The sequence below is a fragment of the Mchenga conophoros genome, linkage group LG11, assembly GCF_057382185.1.
Source record: "Mchenga conophoros isolate Kocher_MC1m ecotype Shallow Benthic linkage group LG11, M_conophoros_male_GT1.1, whole genome shotgun sequence".
NCBI classification, from domain to species: Eukaryota; Metazoa; Chordata; class Actinopteri; order Cichliformes; family Cichlidae; genus Mchenga; species Mchenga conophoros.
The window spans coordinates 27004713-27018835 of record NC_140536.1 but is presented as its reverse complement, the minus strand read 5'-3'; the positions used below and the strand labels follow the sequence as shown (position 1 = coordinate 27018835).

Below are 14123 nucleotides of genomic sequence, written 5' to 3'. Positions count from 1 at the left end.
GGCTACAACTCGGAGAGAGTTGCAACACGTTAATTTCCATCAATCACCGACAAATGAGAAATTTTTGTCTTCCTCCTCACTCCTCACTCCTCCCCACCTTCCAAAGGTGAAAACACCCACTTAGGTAAAAAAGAAAATAGGACTGTAACACTATATTTTACAGAGTAGTGTTATTATTAAAGATCTAACTGTGTGACAATATTGTTTGGTTTATGTGCTGCTGGCAACAAAATAGCAAGGGTAGTTGTTGCTTAAAAATGGGTCATTTTAGCTCATTGCTAGGTGGTTGTGGATGTCTTATTCAAGTTTTGTGGCTATAAATGAGATGTTATTGTGATGAAATAAACCAATAGTGTCATAGGTAATAAAAGGTAAACACAGGTCATTTTCTTCTGCTACTAATTGTTTGCCAGGGAGCTTTATGGCATATTATACAAGGTATAATTTAACTTTTGTGGATATAAATTAAATGGTGTATGATAAAAGTTATATAATTCTTTTGTTCAAGGCATTATAGGTGCATAAAAGCTAAAAAAAAAAGACAGGTCATTTAACTCATCCATTGCTAGGTGGATGTTGGCAACATGATGACATTAAAATGTTTTACACTGATAACCATCAGGAAACTTAAGATGTACATCTTTGCCAAATTTTGGTACTGAACTCCCGATGGTCTGGGATGTCCACCCAAGGTTAACAAATGAGAGCTTAGACAGTGGACTCCAGAGTACATTGTAAGAGTAAGAGTTGCCAAAGAATTTAAAAACTGTAAACCCTTATTTGAAGTATTTACTGTGGCTTCAGCTAACCCCCAGCATGTATTACCAAGTTGGTAGAATCCAAGCAAAACATGAGGTTATCCCCCCCAGTGAAATTTGATCTAATCGATATAGAGTAGGAGAAAACAAACTCTTTCTTTCCAGGAAGTTTAACAAGGACATTCAGACAACATTCACAAAGTTGAGGTAACATCCGTGAAGTCGGCTCAACTTTTATTCTGAAAAATTTTCTACCATGTGTACACATCGACGGATATTCAAATGAGTGTGATGTATTTGACATGAACCCACAATGTTACATTTTGTGTCATTTATAGCAAACGGATTGAGCATGTTGTATTAAAGTTCAAAAGCTCTAGTTCAGAAACTAAGTGAGTCAGAGTTACTGAGGGAAAGTTTGTTACAGCCAGACTTGGCCTTTCTTTAACTATCTTGACACTATCATAGTTTTGAAAGGGGCAGAATGTAACGTCTCCAAATTACTGTGCGTCTGTCATGGTTGCATTTTCAGAGATATCTCTAAAAGTAAATCTGATTCCCCTAATAAGGAAAAATCAATCAGATGGCCTTCTTCGCAGCAAGCATTTTGACTTGGTGTATAAAATCATGTCAGAAAAAACACTGGTGTGACTAATAGAAAAACTGTAATGACAGCGCCACAAACTTCTGTAATAGCGTGATGGTAAACCAGGCGATCCACAGCCTAAGAACACTAAAACAAAGCAGCATTACTTTTATATTCTTTGATTTCTTCTTTTTTTATTCTTTTTTATATATCTATGTACAACTAATTGTAACGTGGCAAAGTGTCTTCAGTAAAAAAGACAGTTTATTCCCAGAAACAATGTTTGCTATCTGTTACATTGTGTTTTTTAATGTCTCTCCTTTTGTTTCCATGGCAATTTTCAAGCCCACTGCTGAAATTGAGCTTTTATTTTAAAATTTGCTACAAAGTAACGTTCTCCCACATTTGCTTACCTGTCATGGCAAGGTTTAATAAGCCATAAGAAAAATATGCTTAATAAGTAACATTTTCCACCTTAGCCGGGGCATCAGCGAGCTTTCACACCATCCCTTGTTTAAAATACCCTGCATTAGAATAATTGTAACAAATGAGAGCATTTTCAGCAGTTAATCAAACACTGCTGGTACAGTGAAATAGTGGAGCTATGCCTGGACACGTATCCCACGTAATGGGAATCACATAGATGTGCCATACACTATGCAGCATATTGACCAATGTGCTGTTCTCACAAAAAACATGGTCCTAAGGGGGAGACCCTCTCGCTGAATTAAATATTTGAGCTTCTACCTATCCTTATTGTCCTCCGCTGTCCACAAAATCTTCCATGTAACCAACAGAAGAGCACAGTAAGCCAGTCCCACTAGCTCTTGTTACAAAAAGGAACGATGGCGCTTACTGTCAAGTGCTTTATTGATATATGATGCTCCAACAGTCCACACAGATAATAAGTAGATAGAGGGTAACTCTGTGGCATTATGTTGCCTATGACTGATTTATACAGGCAACATACTCTCTCTCTCTCTCTGTATCTCCCTCACACTCTCTGATGTGATTTTACAGTAGTGACATTGATCCAGGCCCACTTTGATCTTGCTCTTAGCTGTTGCTCGCTCTCACTCCCTCCAGCTATCACCCTTGGCTCTCTGGTTGCTAGAGTCTGCTGTTTTTAACCCCAACTACCCCTCGTCTCATGCTATAAATCTTCTCATCTTTCTCTCCGTCTTTCCATCGCTCCATCTCTCTGGCGGATCTGTATACAAGTGATCTTTTGCTCTTGGAAACTTTTGCTCAGGCCGATGAAATGTCCCATCAGGTCTCTGGCTGTTATCAGCGTCACCTAGCCAGGTATCACTTGTAAGAGAGGAAATTAGTGGTGCCTCAACACAAAAGGAAACTGAGGCATCAGGAGGCAGCATCAGCAAGCAGCACATTCTGACTTTTCATAACCTGCTGGGCTGTATCGCTGCGTCTCTTTGTTTGGAATTTCAGGAAGCGTTACGATCTAATAAACTCCGGTATCATAGAGGGGAATAAAAGAAAATTCCAAAATGAGGCTGAACATTTTGTGATAGTCTTCTCAGCCAGAGCGACTTTCGCTCACGACTCTCAGGGAAATCTGTTTTTAAAATTAAAATATTTATTGCATTTTCTTTGGACTTGAAGCAGACGGCAGGAACGATATGGCTGGTACGTGACTATCGCAGCTTCTTTGCTCAAAAGAATGTTTTGGTACATGAATGATAGTCGTCAATATTTCAGTAACTGTGAGTCGACTTTTTGTTGGTAAATAAAAATGAATAAAAAAAGTGTTTTATAGAAGAATTAACACATTTCTCTAAAACATGAGTACATTAGTGTGTACCATTATGGTTAAAAATATAGTGAGCAAAGCATGTTAACAGCGTCTTGCATATACTGGAAATGCTGACCCAGGATTCTAATGCAGTGTCGCACTCATGCAGTAAATTATAGCTTAAAAGCTTTTTGTTTATTTGTTGGCCACATTATTGGACATCTTTTGAGCCGTAGTTAAACTGAACTGCTTTATACTGAAACGTTTCTATATTTACTGACATATGCATCGACTAAAATGTAAAAATGCCTTACTGTGTAACGCACTCGAGTAAAACCAAAACATGCTTTATTGGCTCATTTTTATTACCTGCATATTTTCTGATTAAAATTTATCTCAACTTGTCAAATTCATCGGGGTCATTCTTCTGATGAGAGAGTCTCAGTTCACATAATTCATAACTACATTTAAAGCGAATATTCAAACACACTGTATTTTTTATTATATGAGCAACATATAATGAAATCTGATTGTGTTGTTAAAATTGTTCAAAATGCCACATTGCATTTATTGTGCGTGGTTTTTGCTTTTTTTTTTCTTCAGCTTTTCATGTCTTCTGTGTCACGTAGTTGGTCATTAATCGAGTAATAATAATAAAAAAATCCTTGTGTATAGTTCAGAATTTGGATCATTTTTGTTTAATGCAATCAGTCTTTCTGCTTATGCAAGAGCCGTATAATTATTGTGATATATGAATAAGACTGCAATGCTCTATCTGCTCTTTAATCTCACTCTGAAATTGGTCTGATTTTCCGATTATCCACGGCGTGAAACAAAGGCTATTATATGATCTGATGCCACTTTTATATAAGATTGGTTTTGCTGTTAAGTCACTTATGTAGGATTTTATGTGCGTACATGTGTGCGTGTCAGAGATGGGGCTCCTAAAGATGTCAAGATATCAAATAAATGGCTGGCAAATCGCAGCGCTGTACGCTCGGAGAAATGCTCATTCGTACCTACTACACACCAAACCAGGACATACACAGTGGGAATCCTGTGGCATCTTTTATCTTGGAGGAGTGATTTGCTTTCAGATTATTCAAGATGCCCTGAGATGCCCTTCCCCTCATTTTCTCTCACTTTCTTTTCTGCCATTATCACTTCATCTTTCAAAACTTGCTTTTCTTTGGTATCATAAAACTCGCCAATTGCTGCTTCTTTTTTTTTCTTTTTTCTTTGTCTGCTCTATTCTGGCTTTCACTCCTCTTCTACTCAATTTGCATTCACACCTCCCTAGTGGAACCAAACTCATCGCTCACTCGAGTCCTTTCTCGCTTGCTTTCCATGTCTCTCTCTTTTGCATTCACTATAAATATAGTTCCCTTAAAGCATTTTCTGCATTTTTCTACCACTAATGCCAGAAAAAGTAAATCTCCTCTGCAGGCTATTAAGTGATGCAATGAGTGAAAGTGAGAGGGGTGGATAGGAGACGAGGCAAAAGGAGTAAAGGATGAATGTCGAACAATTAGTCTTAGGTTGCTCTGAAAGAAAGAGATGAGAGAAAAATGAAGAGGTCAGAGAAAAAAGAAAATCAGGATGGATTTAAAGAGAGCGGTAAGAAGTGATGGAGAGAAGGAGACATTGAGAGCAGTGTTTCGATCTTCATTTAATAATTGAATAATAATCTCCCTGGAGACATGACCTAGAACTGGCAAAGAGGGAGCGAGGCAGAGTCGGGCTGAGGATGACACACTGCTGCCCCCTTGTGATTTTATGGTGTCACCACTAGAGCGTCTGAGTGAACGAGAGCGGATGTGTGTACGCACATGCTCATCGGAGTGTGCATGATTTACAACTGCAGCCTGTCTCAGTCTCACAGATATGGGCCCGTGTCTGTGATGGGGAGAAAAAAAGGGGCTTTTGGATGTCAGGAAAGAACCTATTTCACTTTGTCACAGAAACTACACACACACATAGGCGCGCACACAAGCTCCCAGACACAGAATCAGACCTTATCTTCCTGTCAAGCTGAATCTTTTTTAGGGTTGACGCTGATATATGAGCTTTGGGGGGTAAGAAACGTTGCCGGGACGTTGACGGTTGACGTGAGTGCAACGTTGCGCTCAGGTTGATGTACGAGCAGTGGGGTTAGGGGACAACGCTGCGCTGACACCAGGAGAAGGAGCTGTGGCCCTGGGGCCTTGAGTCCATTCTGAAGAGCCAGCTCCGCATTCTTTGCATGCAGCAGCCCCGCAGCCACGAATACACACCCTCGCCCCCTTAAGCACACACCCGCTTACTGGTATTAATAACTCGATACCTCTGAAACAAAGATTTGTGTTACGCCCGGTGATTGTTCAAGCAGAAAGCATCCGAAAGACAAAATCCCGTGCAGTGATCTGAGATGTTACATCGCTGCTGCTGCTGTGCAGTGATGTATGTGATGCTGAGTGTTGAGGAAATGCCCAAAGCATGTTTATGTTTGTTTGTGTCATCTGTGTACGAACATACTCAAAAATTAGCACTCATAATATAAAGAGTGTAAAATGTGTGTTCATCAACACCTCTGTTCAGCTTTGCAATGGCACTGATTTCAAAAAAATGATGTAAATGATGACAGAAAGTGCCAGAATTTCAAGTAATATTTATATGTAGCTGTTTTGAGTGTTTAATAATTTAATCTCTGCTGCTTCTCTGCTTGTCCAGTCTGCGTAGGGAGGGCTACACAATGCAGGTGAACGTCAACGACTACCTGGACATCTATTGCCCTCATTACAACGACAGCCAGCGCATGGTGGGCACCGGAGAGCAGTACGTCCTCTACATGGTCAGCTACCGCGGTTACAGGAGCTGTGATCCCCAGATGGGCTTCAAGCGGTGGGAGTGTAACCGGCCTCACGCCCCCCACGCGCCCATCAAGTTCTCCGAGAAGTTCCAGCGCTACAGCGCCTTCTCGCTGGGCTACGAGTTCCACGTCGGCCAGGAGTATTACTACATCTGTGAGTGGAATCGAACCTCCTCTATATCTTATAAAAGAAATTTCACTAATGTCGTAAATGTCTAGATATAAATATTAAAGAACGATGTTATTGAGGTCAGAGCAGCAGGTTAAAAAAACCCCTGCTCGTTACAATATTACACATATAACTTTTATCTTTGAATATTCGGCTCGATCATCCAAGTCATGTCCTCGAGTAATATGGGGATGACAAATTGCAGCCTCACATTTAATCATATCGCCCTGCAGCCGTGCAGGCTCATCCATTTTGTTGATTGCTAATCAAATTAACTTGCAGCACCTTGTGCCAACAAGCCACTGTATAAATAATGAACTTTTAGCCTGTCATAAAACAGTGCCAAAACAGATATTACTGACTGTATAATCGGTGCAGTACTCATTTACTCCTGTACATATTTGTGTGTATTTGTGGGTTTGGTAATATTAACGTAGGATTCTGGTAGGTAAGTGAGCAAATCTACAAGAATCATGTGCCATCCTAACATTTTCAGACCACATGCAATAAAACATTCTACCCACCTTCTCGAGTCATTGTTTTGTGTCGCTGATTGCCAGCCGGTTGATTAGTCAAGTAGTAGTAACATAACATCTGGCTGATTGTTTTTCTATTTAACAAATGCATGATAATAGTGACCCAAACGGTTAATTCTGGCTATATTTAAGTACAAGCTCTGTAACAAAAGTGCACACGGCATTTAATTTATTGTGTGTTATTTTGTTGTGCAGCCACGCCCACTCATCACCACGGACGCGCCTGTCTGAGACTACGAGTGTACGTCTGCTGCTCCACGGGTAAGTCTCCTGCTTTGTGTTTGGGGGGGGGGGGGGTGATGTTTGACCTATAATGCTTGGACTTGTTCGCAGGCTTTACCTGGACCCATCTGGCCACTCTGCCCATCTGGAAAGCACCAGGCTCCCAACGAACTCACACACTCTCTGCATACAGATGCACACACAATCTAAATACAGCCTAAAACAGGCAGAGCTATTAATACTGCTGCTGAGTCTCCTGCAGCATTTTCACTCACAGCATAGCCCCCCACGTCCCAGCTCCTCTTTTTTCTCTTCTTCCCCGTCTCACTCTTCTTTCACTTTCTCTCTCTCTCCCTCTCTTTACAGCAGCAAAAAAAGGGAGCAGCTTCAGCTTTGAAGGCCCTCAACCCCCTCCTGCTTCCTCTCCACTCCTCTCCCTCTCTCTTCCACCCCTCCTCCCTCTCTCCCTGTCAGAATCCATTTATTGCCGTGTGCGGTCAGTGGGTGGCTATGTATATGTAGTGTTATCCTCTCTCGCTCTCCTGCCACCCTTCAATCTCTCGACCCGCTCTCACTCACTTTCACACACACACACACACACACACACACACACACACACACACACACACACACACACACACAGACTTTGATCCCTGGCCTGTCCGGTCCTTTGTAGTATTAACCTCTCCTCCCTCTTTCACCCCCACAACTCCATCACTCTCCATCCCTTTTCACACACTGACTCTCTTCAGTTTGATCTGCCTCTCCTCACATTCCCTCTTTTCCCCGTCTCTCTCTATCTTTTTGTCAGGGCTTCTTGTGATATTGTGGCTTGTCAGTCGGCATGCTGTGGGGTTTTTCAACCCTGCACCCTTGTCATGCCACTCTATTGGATGTCATGTTGGAAGTAATTAAAGTCCTCTTGGTTGGAGCAATAGTTTAACCCCTGCTCCCGTTTTTTTCAGCTCAATTACTTTTCTCTCTCTCTCTCTCTCTCTCTCTCTCTCTCTCTCTCTCTCTCTCACACACAGCTTCTGATGTGGACGATGAGCCAGGGCCTACAGATGGAGTCTACACGCTTAGACCAGGCCTAAAAATTGATGAGCTTGGTGAGTAATACACACAGGAAGTTCAGGAAGTGTAAGACACATCTGTCTGTTGCAGCTCGATTCACAAAAACAGCGACAGACTCTGATTTTGATCACTTTAGTACCAAATCAAGGAAATCAGATTATTTGCCTTCAACGTCTCATTGAAGTTAAAGCAGAGTTCATAAATTCATAAACAAGCAACAATGTATTAGTTATTAGTCTGAAATATTAAGTGACTGAAAATATGAAATAACAACTTCCTATTAATGCTGCTCGCTGTATTTTCAGCAGTGGATTATTGCAAACATGGATACGACACGCTTGTATTGGATTTGCTTGCAATTTTTAAAAAAAACGCATATGGTAGAAGATCATCAGCATTATTCTTTGAACGCGTCAGCTGGCTGACCAATGATATTGATATAGATGGCAGTGCGACTGTGCAGCATCAAAAGTGGCTAACCAAGTGAAATGATATTCAGCGCAGTTAACTTCACAGCGCCAGCTGGCTTGGCAAGCTGCTGATCCTGCTAAACAACGACATGAATATTCATTTCACACATTTCATGCCGTTTTCACCCAGATGAGCAGAGAACACAGAGTTTCTTGAAAATTTACAACAAAAAGTATAAAATTCATTCAGAAAAGCGGGGCCTCTTTAGATATCCCGTATTCAGATAGCCCCTGCCCGTTTGGAACTGCTTCCTGTTTGTCGTTGTGTTGCTCCGATTTGGAGTTATATGATTAAATTGATCGTGTGTATAATGTGAAATCTGTTGGCAGCGATTTAAGAGAGAAGCGAAGAAGTAAATCAAAAAATGACAGACTTTGGGATCACCTGTTCATATTGTTGATTTTTAGTGTTGTGGCAACAGCATAGCAACACAGTAACAACATGCAGGTAGCTTGGCCTACCTATCCAGCAGCCGTTACACAACCAGGCATGCTGGTATCAATCATAATCCTGTCTAGCTATCACACGCTCTCCTCCAAGGTATCTTGTAAAATATGGCGTTGCGTTGTTGTTAATCTCCCCGTGTGCCTGAGTGTTTGTGTGTGCGCGCGCTCGCATGCGCGCACGCGTGTAAGTCAGTTTGTTCTAATAATTGTCGTAAGAAAACTCATGACTGGCTGCGGCAAATAGCTGCAGGTCATGCGAGTTTCTGTGAGATACCGCTCCCTCGCTTCTTTTTCCTCTCATCATTCTTTCATCTTATTTCACTCTCACTCCATCTCCTTTCTCTATGCCCTCCTCATGCCTCTGCCTTTTAATTCCCATCTTCCGTTTTTCCTCCGAGAGCACAAGTAGCAATGCAGTCGAGGAGAAAGCCACCTAAACTCAGTTTATTCACCTTTTGATGTGTGAAATTGAGTTTTTCCCTCGTTTAATACTTTTCCCGCCCCGAAGCGATATTTATCTTAGGTTTTATGGTATTCATTAACACTATCACAGTGATATTAAAAAAAGTTTGAAATATTTTTATGCCAAAACAATTTTTAGAGCTAAAAATTCCCATTCGCTACTTAGCAACAATATATTACAATATGTACGATATATTCTTATCACATTTCCTCAGTACTTGGTCCTTCCTTGCTTTCTTTTCTAATACAGTAAATGCAAAACATGATTATTGCAAAATAAAATCTGTTCGCTACACATGTACAGATTTTTTATGCGAAGGAAAAGGACATTAAAGATCATTTCAACAGAAGAATATCTACATTTAATGTGTTAAACTGATAGAGACAGCTCGAGGACATGGCACTCTAGCTGTACTGTTGATAGTGAGCGGCTAACACAATAGCTGAAAAGAAATTACCCCAGCCCCTATGGGTCTTTTTCACCTGTAGTGCTGTGTTGCCAATTAAATTAATACGATAACCCAAGTGGTGTGAGAGGAAGTGAGAAGATCAGCAGGGAGCTGCGAAACGAGCTGAAGACAAAGAAGTGGTACAGTTTCCTGTTCTCCTCCTTCGCTCTCAGTCCTCCTGGCTGCCGGTTAGATGTCCTCACATCGTAGTTTTAATTACTGTTACTGAAGTTTCACACAGACTGCGCAGTTCAAATCTGCCTGATTATTGTGTGTAGAAATGTTGAAATAACTCAAATGTTGCGTATTGGAACCCACCCGTGTCTTTCTCCCCCCTTCTCTCCTCGCAGTTTATTTCCTGGGCACCTTCCCCTTTCAATCAATGTGGTTCCCTGCTGAATACGGCCACTAGCATTAGATTTCATTTAGATCTCATTTACAACGCAGATGGAATGGCGCTAGCTGCTCCCCGTGCAACCGTGCGATTACTGAAGGCTTTCAGTGGGAGGACGCTCATTTTCCCACCCTGTTGGCTCAGATTACTGCATCCGATGATCAGCTCTGGCCATTAGTAGAAAAATCTGTAGCGTGTTCTTGTTAATGGGGCTTGTTGTAGCAATTACTATTCCTATGAGCACAGTGTGTTTAAGGTACTTGGCATCAGAAGACAGCACAGTTACAGATCAACGTTTTCATACCTGCAGTTTGTAAATTTTGTAAATTCTCCCTATGCTGTGGTTTCTTTTTGAGGAAAAAAGGTAGCAGGTAATTATGATGTGCCACTGCAAGGGATGTGTGAAAGTTCAGCCCACTGGGTGTTAAGATATAGCTGGCAAAGCAGAGGTGAGAGGAAAGTCAGGTGTTTAGGACGGCAGTTTGTGAGCCCTGCTACATTACAGCACACCTGGCTACAGGAGCTCAAACTCCAGGTCACCCGGTAGTTGCATCGAGGTCAAGAGCCCGTGCTCATCACAAATAAACTTATTTCGGATTGTTGTGAGGACCTTTTTTCTAAAAAAAAGAAAAGAAAAAAAAAAGCGGGGGGTCTATCTGTACGTGAATGATCACACCTCTCCAATCGAACTGCCCCAAAAGTGAAAAACAACTGTTTTAGCTGGACTTAGGTGTGAAAGTACCTGTCACTGTTTTTTAGGTCAATTTGTAGAAAGAGTTGTGAGACAGTTTGCACTCAACCAGTTTAAACGATCTCTATCTGGCAAGCTTACACGTTTGCTGTAACGTGCAAACCTATTTGTGCATTTTTGTGGTGTATGGGAGAGCTGAATAACACAATTGCAACCTTTAAACACGCCTTAAATATTTGGTTTACAAAGCTAAGATTACACGAGAAAAACAGAAGCGAGATGGTCGAGTGCATTCTGGAGCAAAGTGTAACAAATAAGTAAATATTTAAAATGTGTTTTATTTATTATTTGCCCAATAACATGAATAACTCGAGCTTACCATTTATCCCTTCCAAATGTCACTGCTAATGATTCTGTTTACTTGCAGTTAAACTCCTGGAAAGCGTAATTATTTGCATACATGCATGCGGTCTGCTGTCAGTTTCTTTTGAATTTCTTCAGCAATCTAACAGCTGTTTGTTTGTGGCGTTTGTTTGGACAGCCAGTGTTTGTTTAGCTAACGTTCGCTCTTTATTTTTAAGTAACCTGCCTCTGATTTAGCATGTCAAACTCTGTTTACTAGTCGCGGCGAGAGCTGCGCGGCTTTTGCAGACAGTTGACTATTGTCTTCGGAGGCTCTGCGAGATGTTTGTTAAATAAAGACTATGTTGAAAGACGTGTGTATGAACCAGTCAGGCAGGATCTGATGAAAGGCGCTCTTGTAACAGTCTCGGTCACAGTTTTTGTGTGTTTGTTTTTTTTCTAACCTAACTGAAGCCTCAGTACTATGTAAAAATGCAGTACTAAATCACTGCAGTGCCCCTTTAATGAGGGCTTTCTGATGCAAGAGCGCCACAAATTATAAGCTCTGAGAAGACTCAACACATCTCACAGTGTCAACAAAGTCACTCTTAAATTATTTATGCCAGGACGTTTCTACTGAATTGCATAATGCTGTAAAAGTTCTTTTTAAATTACTCAGTATTCATAAAATACAGAATAAGGTCAGATTTATACTCCCACAGTAACATAATGTAGTATAAAATGTGTATAAAAGAGGATTTAGCTCACACACTCCTTCACAAACACAGATTAGACAGACGTAATCCAGTCTAAGCTACAGCACTGTGCAAAAGCTACTCTTATTTTCTTAAATTTTAGAATAAAATGCCTTTATTTTTGATTATATGGGAGTACAATGAAATTTGAAGCCTGTCTCTGAGTGCTACAGATGGATAGATTGCCGTTTGGACCTTGATTGTAGACCTGCTCGAGTGAAGGTAGCTGGTTGTCCTCTATGTTGATTTAATGACTCTCTGAACAGCTTTCTTGTCAGCCTCGGTGCAGCTGGCATACCACACCAAGATGCCAGGCTAAGTATACTCCACCGAGCTGTGGTAGAAGGACACAAGCAGCTGTTTGAGCAGGTTTGCTCTTTGCAGTGTTTCTAAGAAGTCAAATGGCTTCTGTGTCTTCTTCACGCGAGAGGTTGTGTTTAGAGTCCGTGTGAGATGAGTGTGCCGAGGATTTTAAAGCTGGGCACTCTCTCTACAATGTTTCCACTTATGCAAAGCGGAGCAGGTTCCTCTTCACGTCTCCTGAAGCTGACGATCAACTCTATATTTGGCTTCCAAGGAGACTTTCTTGCAGTTTTTAAAAAGCGGCCGTGAGCAATGGTTCTCCAGGCTTCCTGAAAGTCTTTCAAAGTTTTTCTTTGGGCATTGGCTGATTTTTCACTAATTTTCAGTACAGTCTTTCTGTCTGAGGGAAATGTCAGATGATTTTTTTGTTAAGTCCTTTATCACTGAGCTATTAATCACTCAATTTATTTATTTAACTCAAGGGATGAACCAGTATTGTGTGTTGGCACATCTTTAGACTCTTTATTATTAGCAGCCTGTAGCAAAAACACACGATTTCCTTTCATTTCTTTATCTGAGTCTATGAAAAATGTCAAAGATAATATAGTTTGACAGAATAAAATATCTCTTTCGGGTGTGTAGTGCTTTCTGTAAAAAAAACTGAGGAAACTGGACAAGTGGTGGACAAACAAGTGACAGCTCTAAAATAGTATCTACACCAGCATCCGGAAATCATGCAAAGACCTGACAGGAAAGATGCATCTAGATATTCAGCTGTTCCATCTACTGTACTGAAGCTTCATCAGAAATGGCCTCAGTGGAAGAGTGGCTGTAATGAAGCCACTCTTAAAGAAGCTTATGGAAGGGAAACAGGGAGAAAAGGCCAAATTACACAAAAATGGGAGCAACAGGTCTGATGGAGTGATGAATCCAAATGAGAAATTTCTGATTCTGATTTGATTTAAATTAAATACCATCTGCAAAGCATCTGATTGGCACGAGAATGATCCCAAACACACTGCCTGTGCTGCAAACACACACCTAAATAGAAAAACACACAGTGGAACACCATCAATCATGGATTGGCCTCACCAGAGCCCAGCCCTCAACATTATTGAAGCAGTGTGGGATCATCTTGACAGAGAACAGAAGAAAAGGCAGCCAACATCCAAGGAAGAGTTTTGAATGTCCTTCAAGAAGCCTGGAAAACTATTCCTGAAGAAATGACAGGAAAGCTTGTATCAGAGAATTCAGGCTGTGTAGAAGTATAAAGGTGGTGATTTTCAAGCTCATTAGAACTGTAAAAACGTTGTTTTTGCCTAATATACTATATTTCCATTTCGGTTTACACATGTTTCAAAAATGTCTTGGCAAGTTTCCCAGGAAATATGATGGGTGGCTCAAGACTTTTGCACAACACTGCATTTCGTGACTTCCAGATTTATAGACACTTACAGCTGTCTGAGCTTAATTATTAGGTAGATGCTACTTGCTTTTTGTGCACTGTAATATGTACATGCAGACGTTTGTATGTTTAGCTCAGCCCAGCGTGTCAGAAGGTCACAATGCACCTCACATGACCTTTGCACAAACAACTTGTACGCCAATAATTATACGGTTATTAACAGCAGTGGCAGACTATGAGTGTCTGTGTGTCTCTGTGTAATGGGGCGATTAGCAGAGCCTCACTTTGGAACCAGTTGTACGAGATGCTCTGCCGTCTGCTGTTGGTGTCTACAAAACCACATTCCTCTGTCAGTCAGCACCAAAACAACAGTTTGAAGCCGCACAGTGTCCTGACCCCTCAGCTGCATACTCAGTTACACCACGGTCAAAGCATTTAACCTGAGCTCCGCTGCTGCAT

At 41.2% G+C, this 14123-nt stretch overlaps 1 protein-coding gene across 2 annotated transcripts in view; it reads left to right on the top strand.

The window, feature by feature from the left end:
* Positions 1-14123, top strand: part of efna3b (ephrin-A3b) — a 74113-nt gene that overhangs the window by 54046 nt on the left and 5944 nt on the right. For both annotated transcript variants that reach the window (XM_085292048.1, XM_085292046.1), the window contains 3 exons: positions 5807-6099; positions 6846-6911; positions 7904-7981. In XM_085292048.1, coding sequence (XP_085148174.1) covers positions 5807-6099; positions 6846-6911; positions 7904-7981 — 437 coding nt within the window. The remainder of the gene's footprint in view (positions 1-5806; positions 6100-6845; positions 6912-7903; positions 7982-14123) is intronic.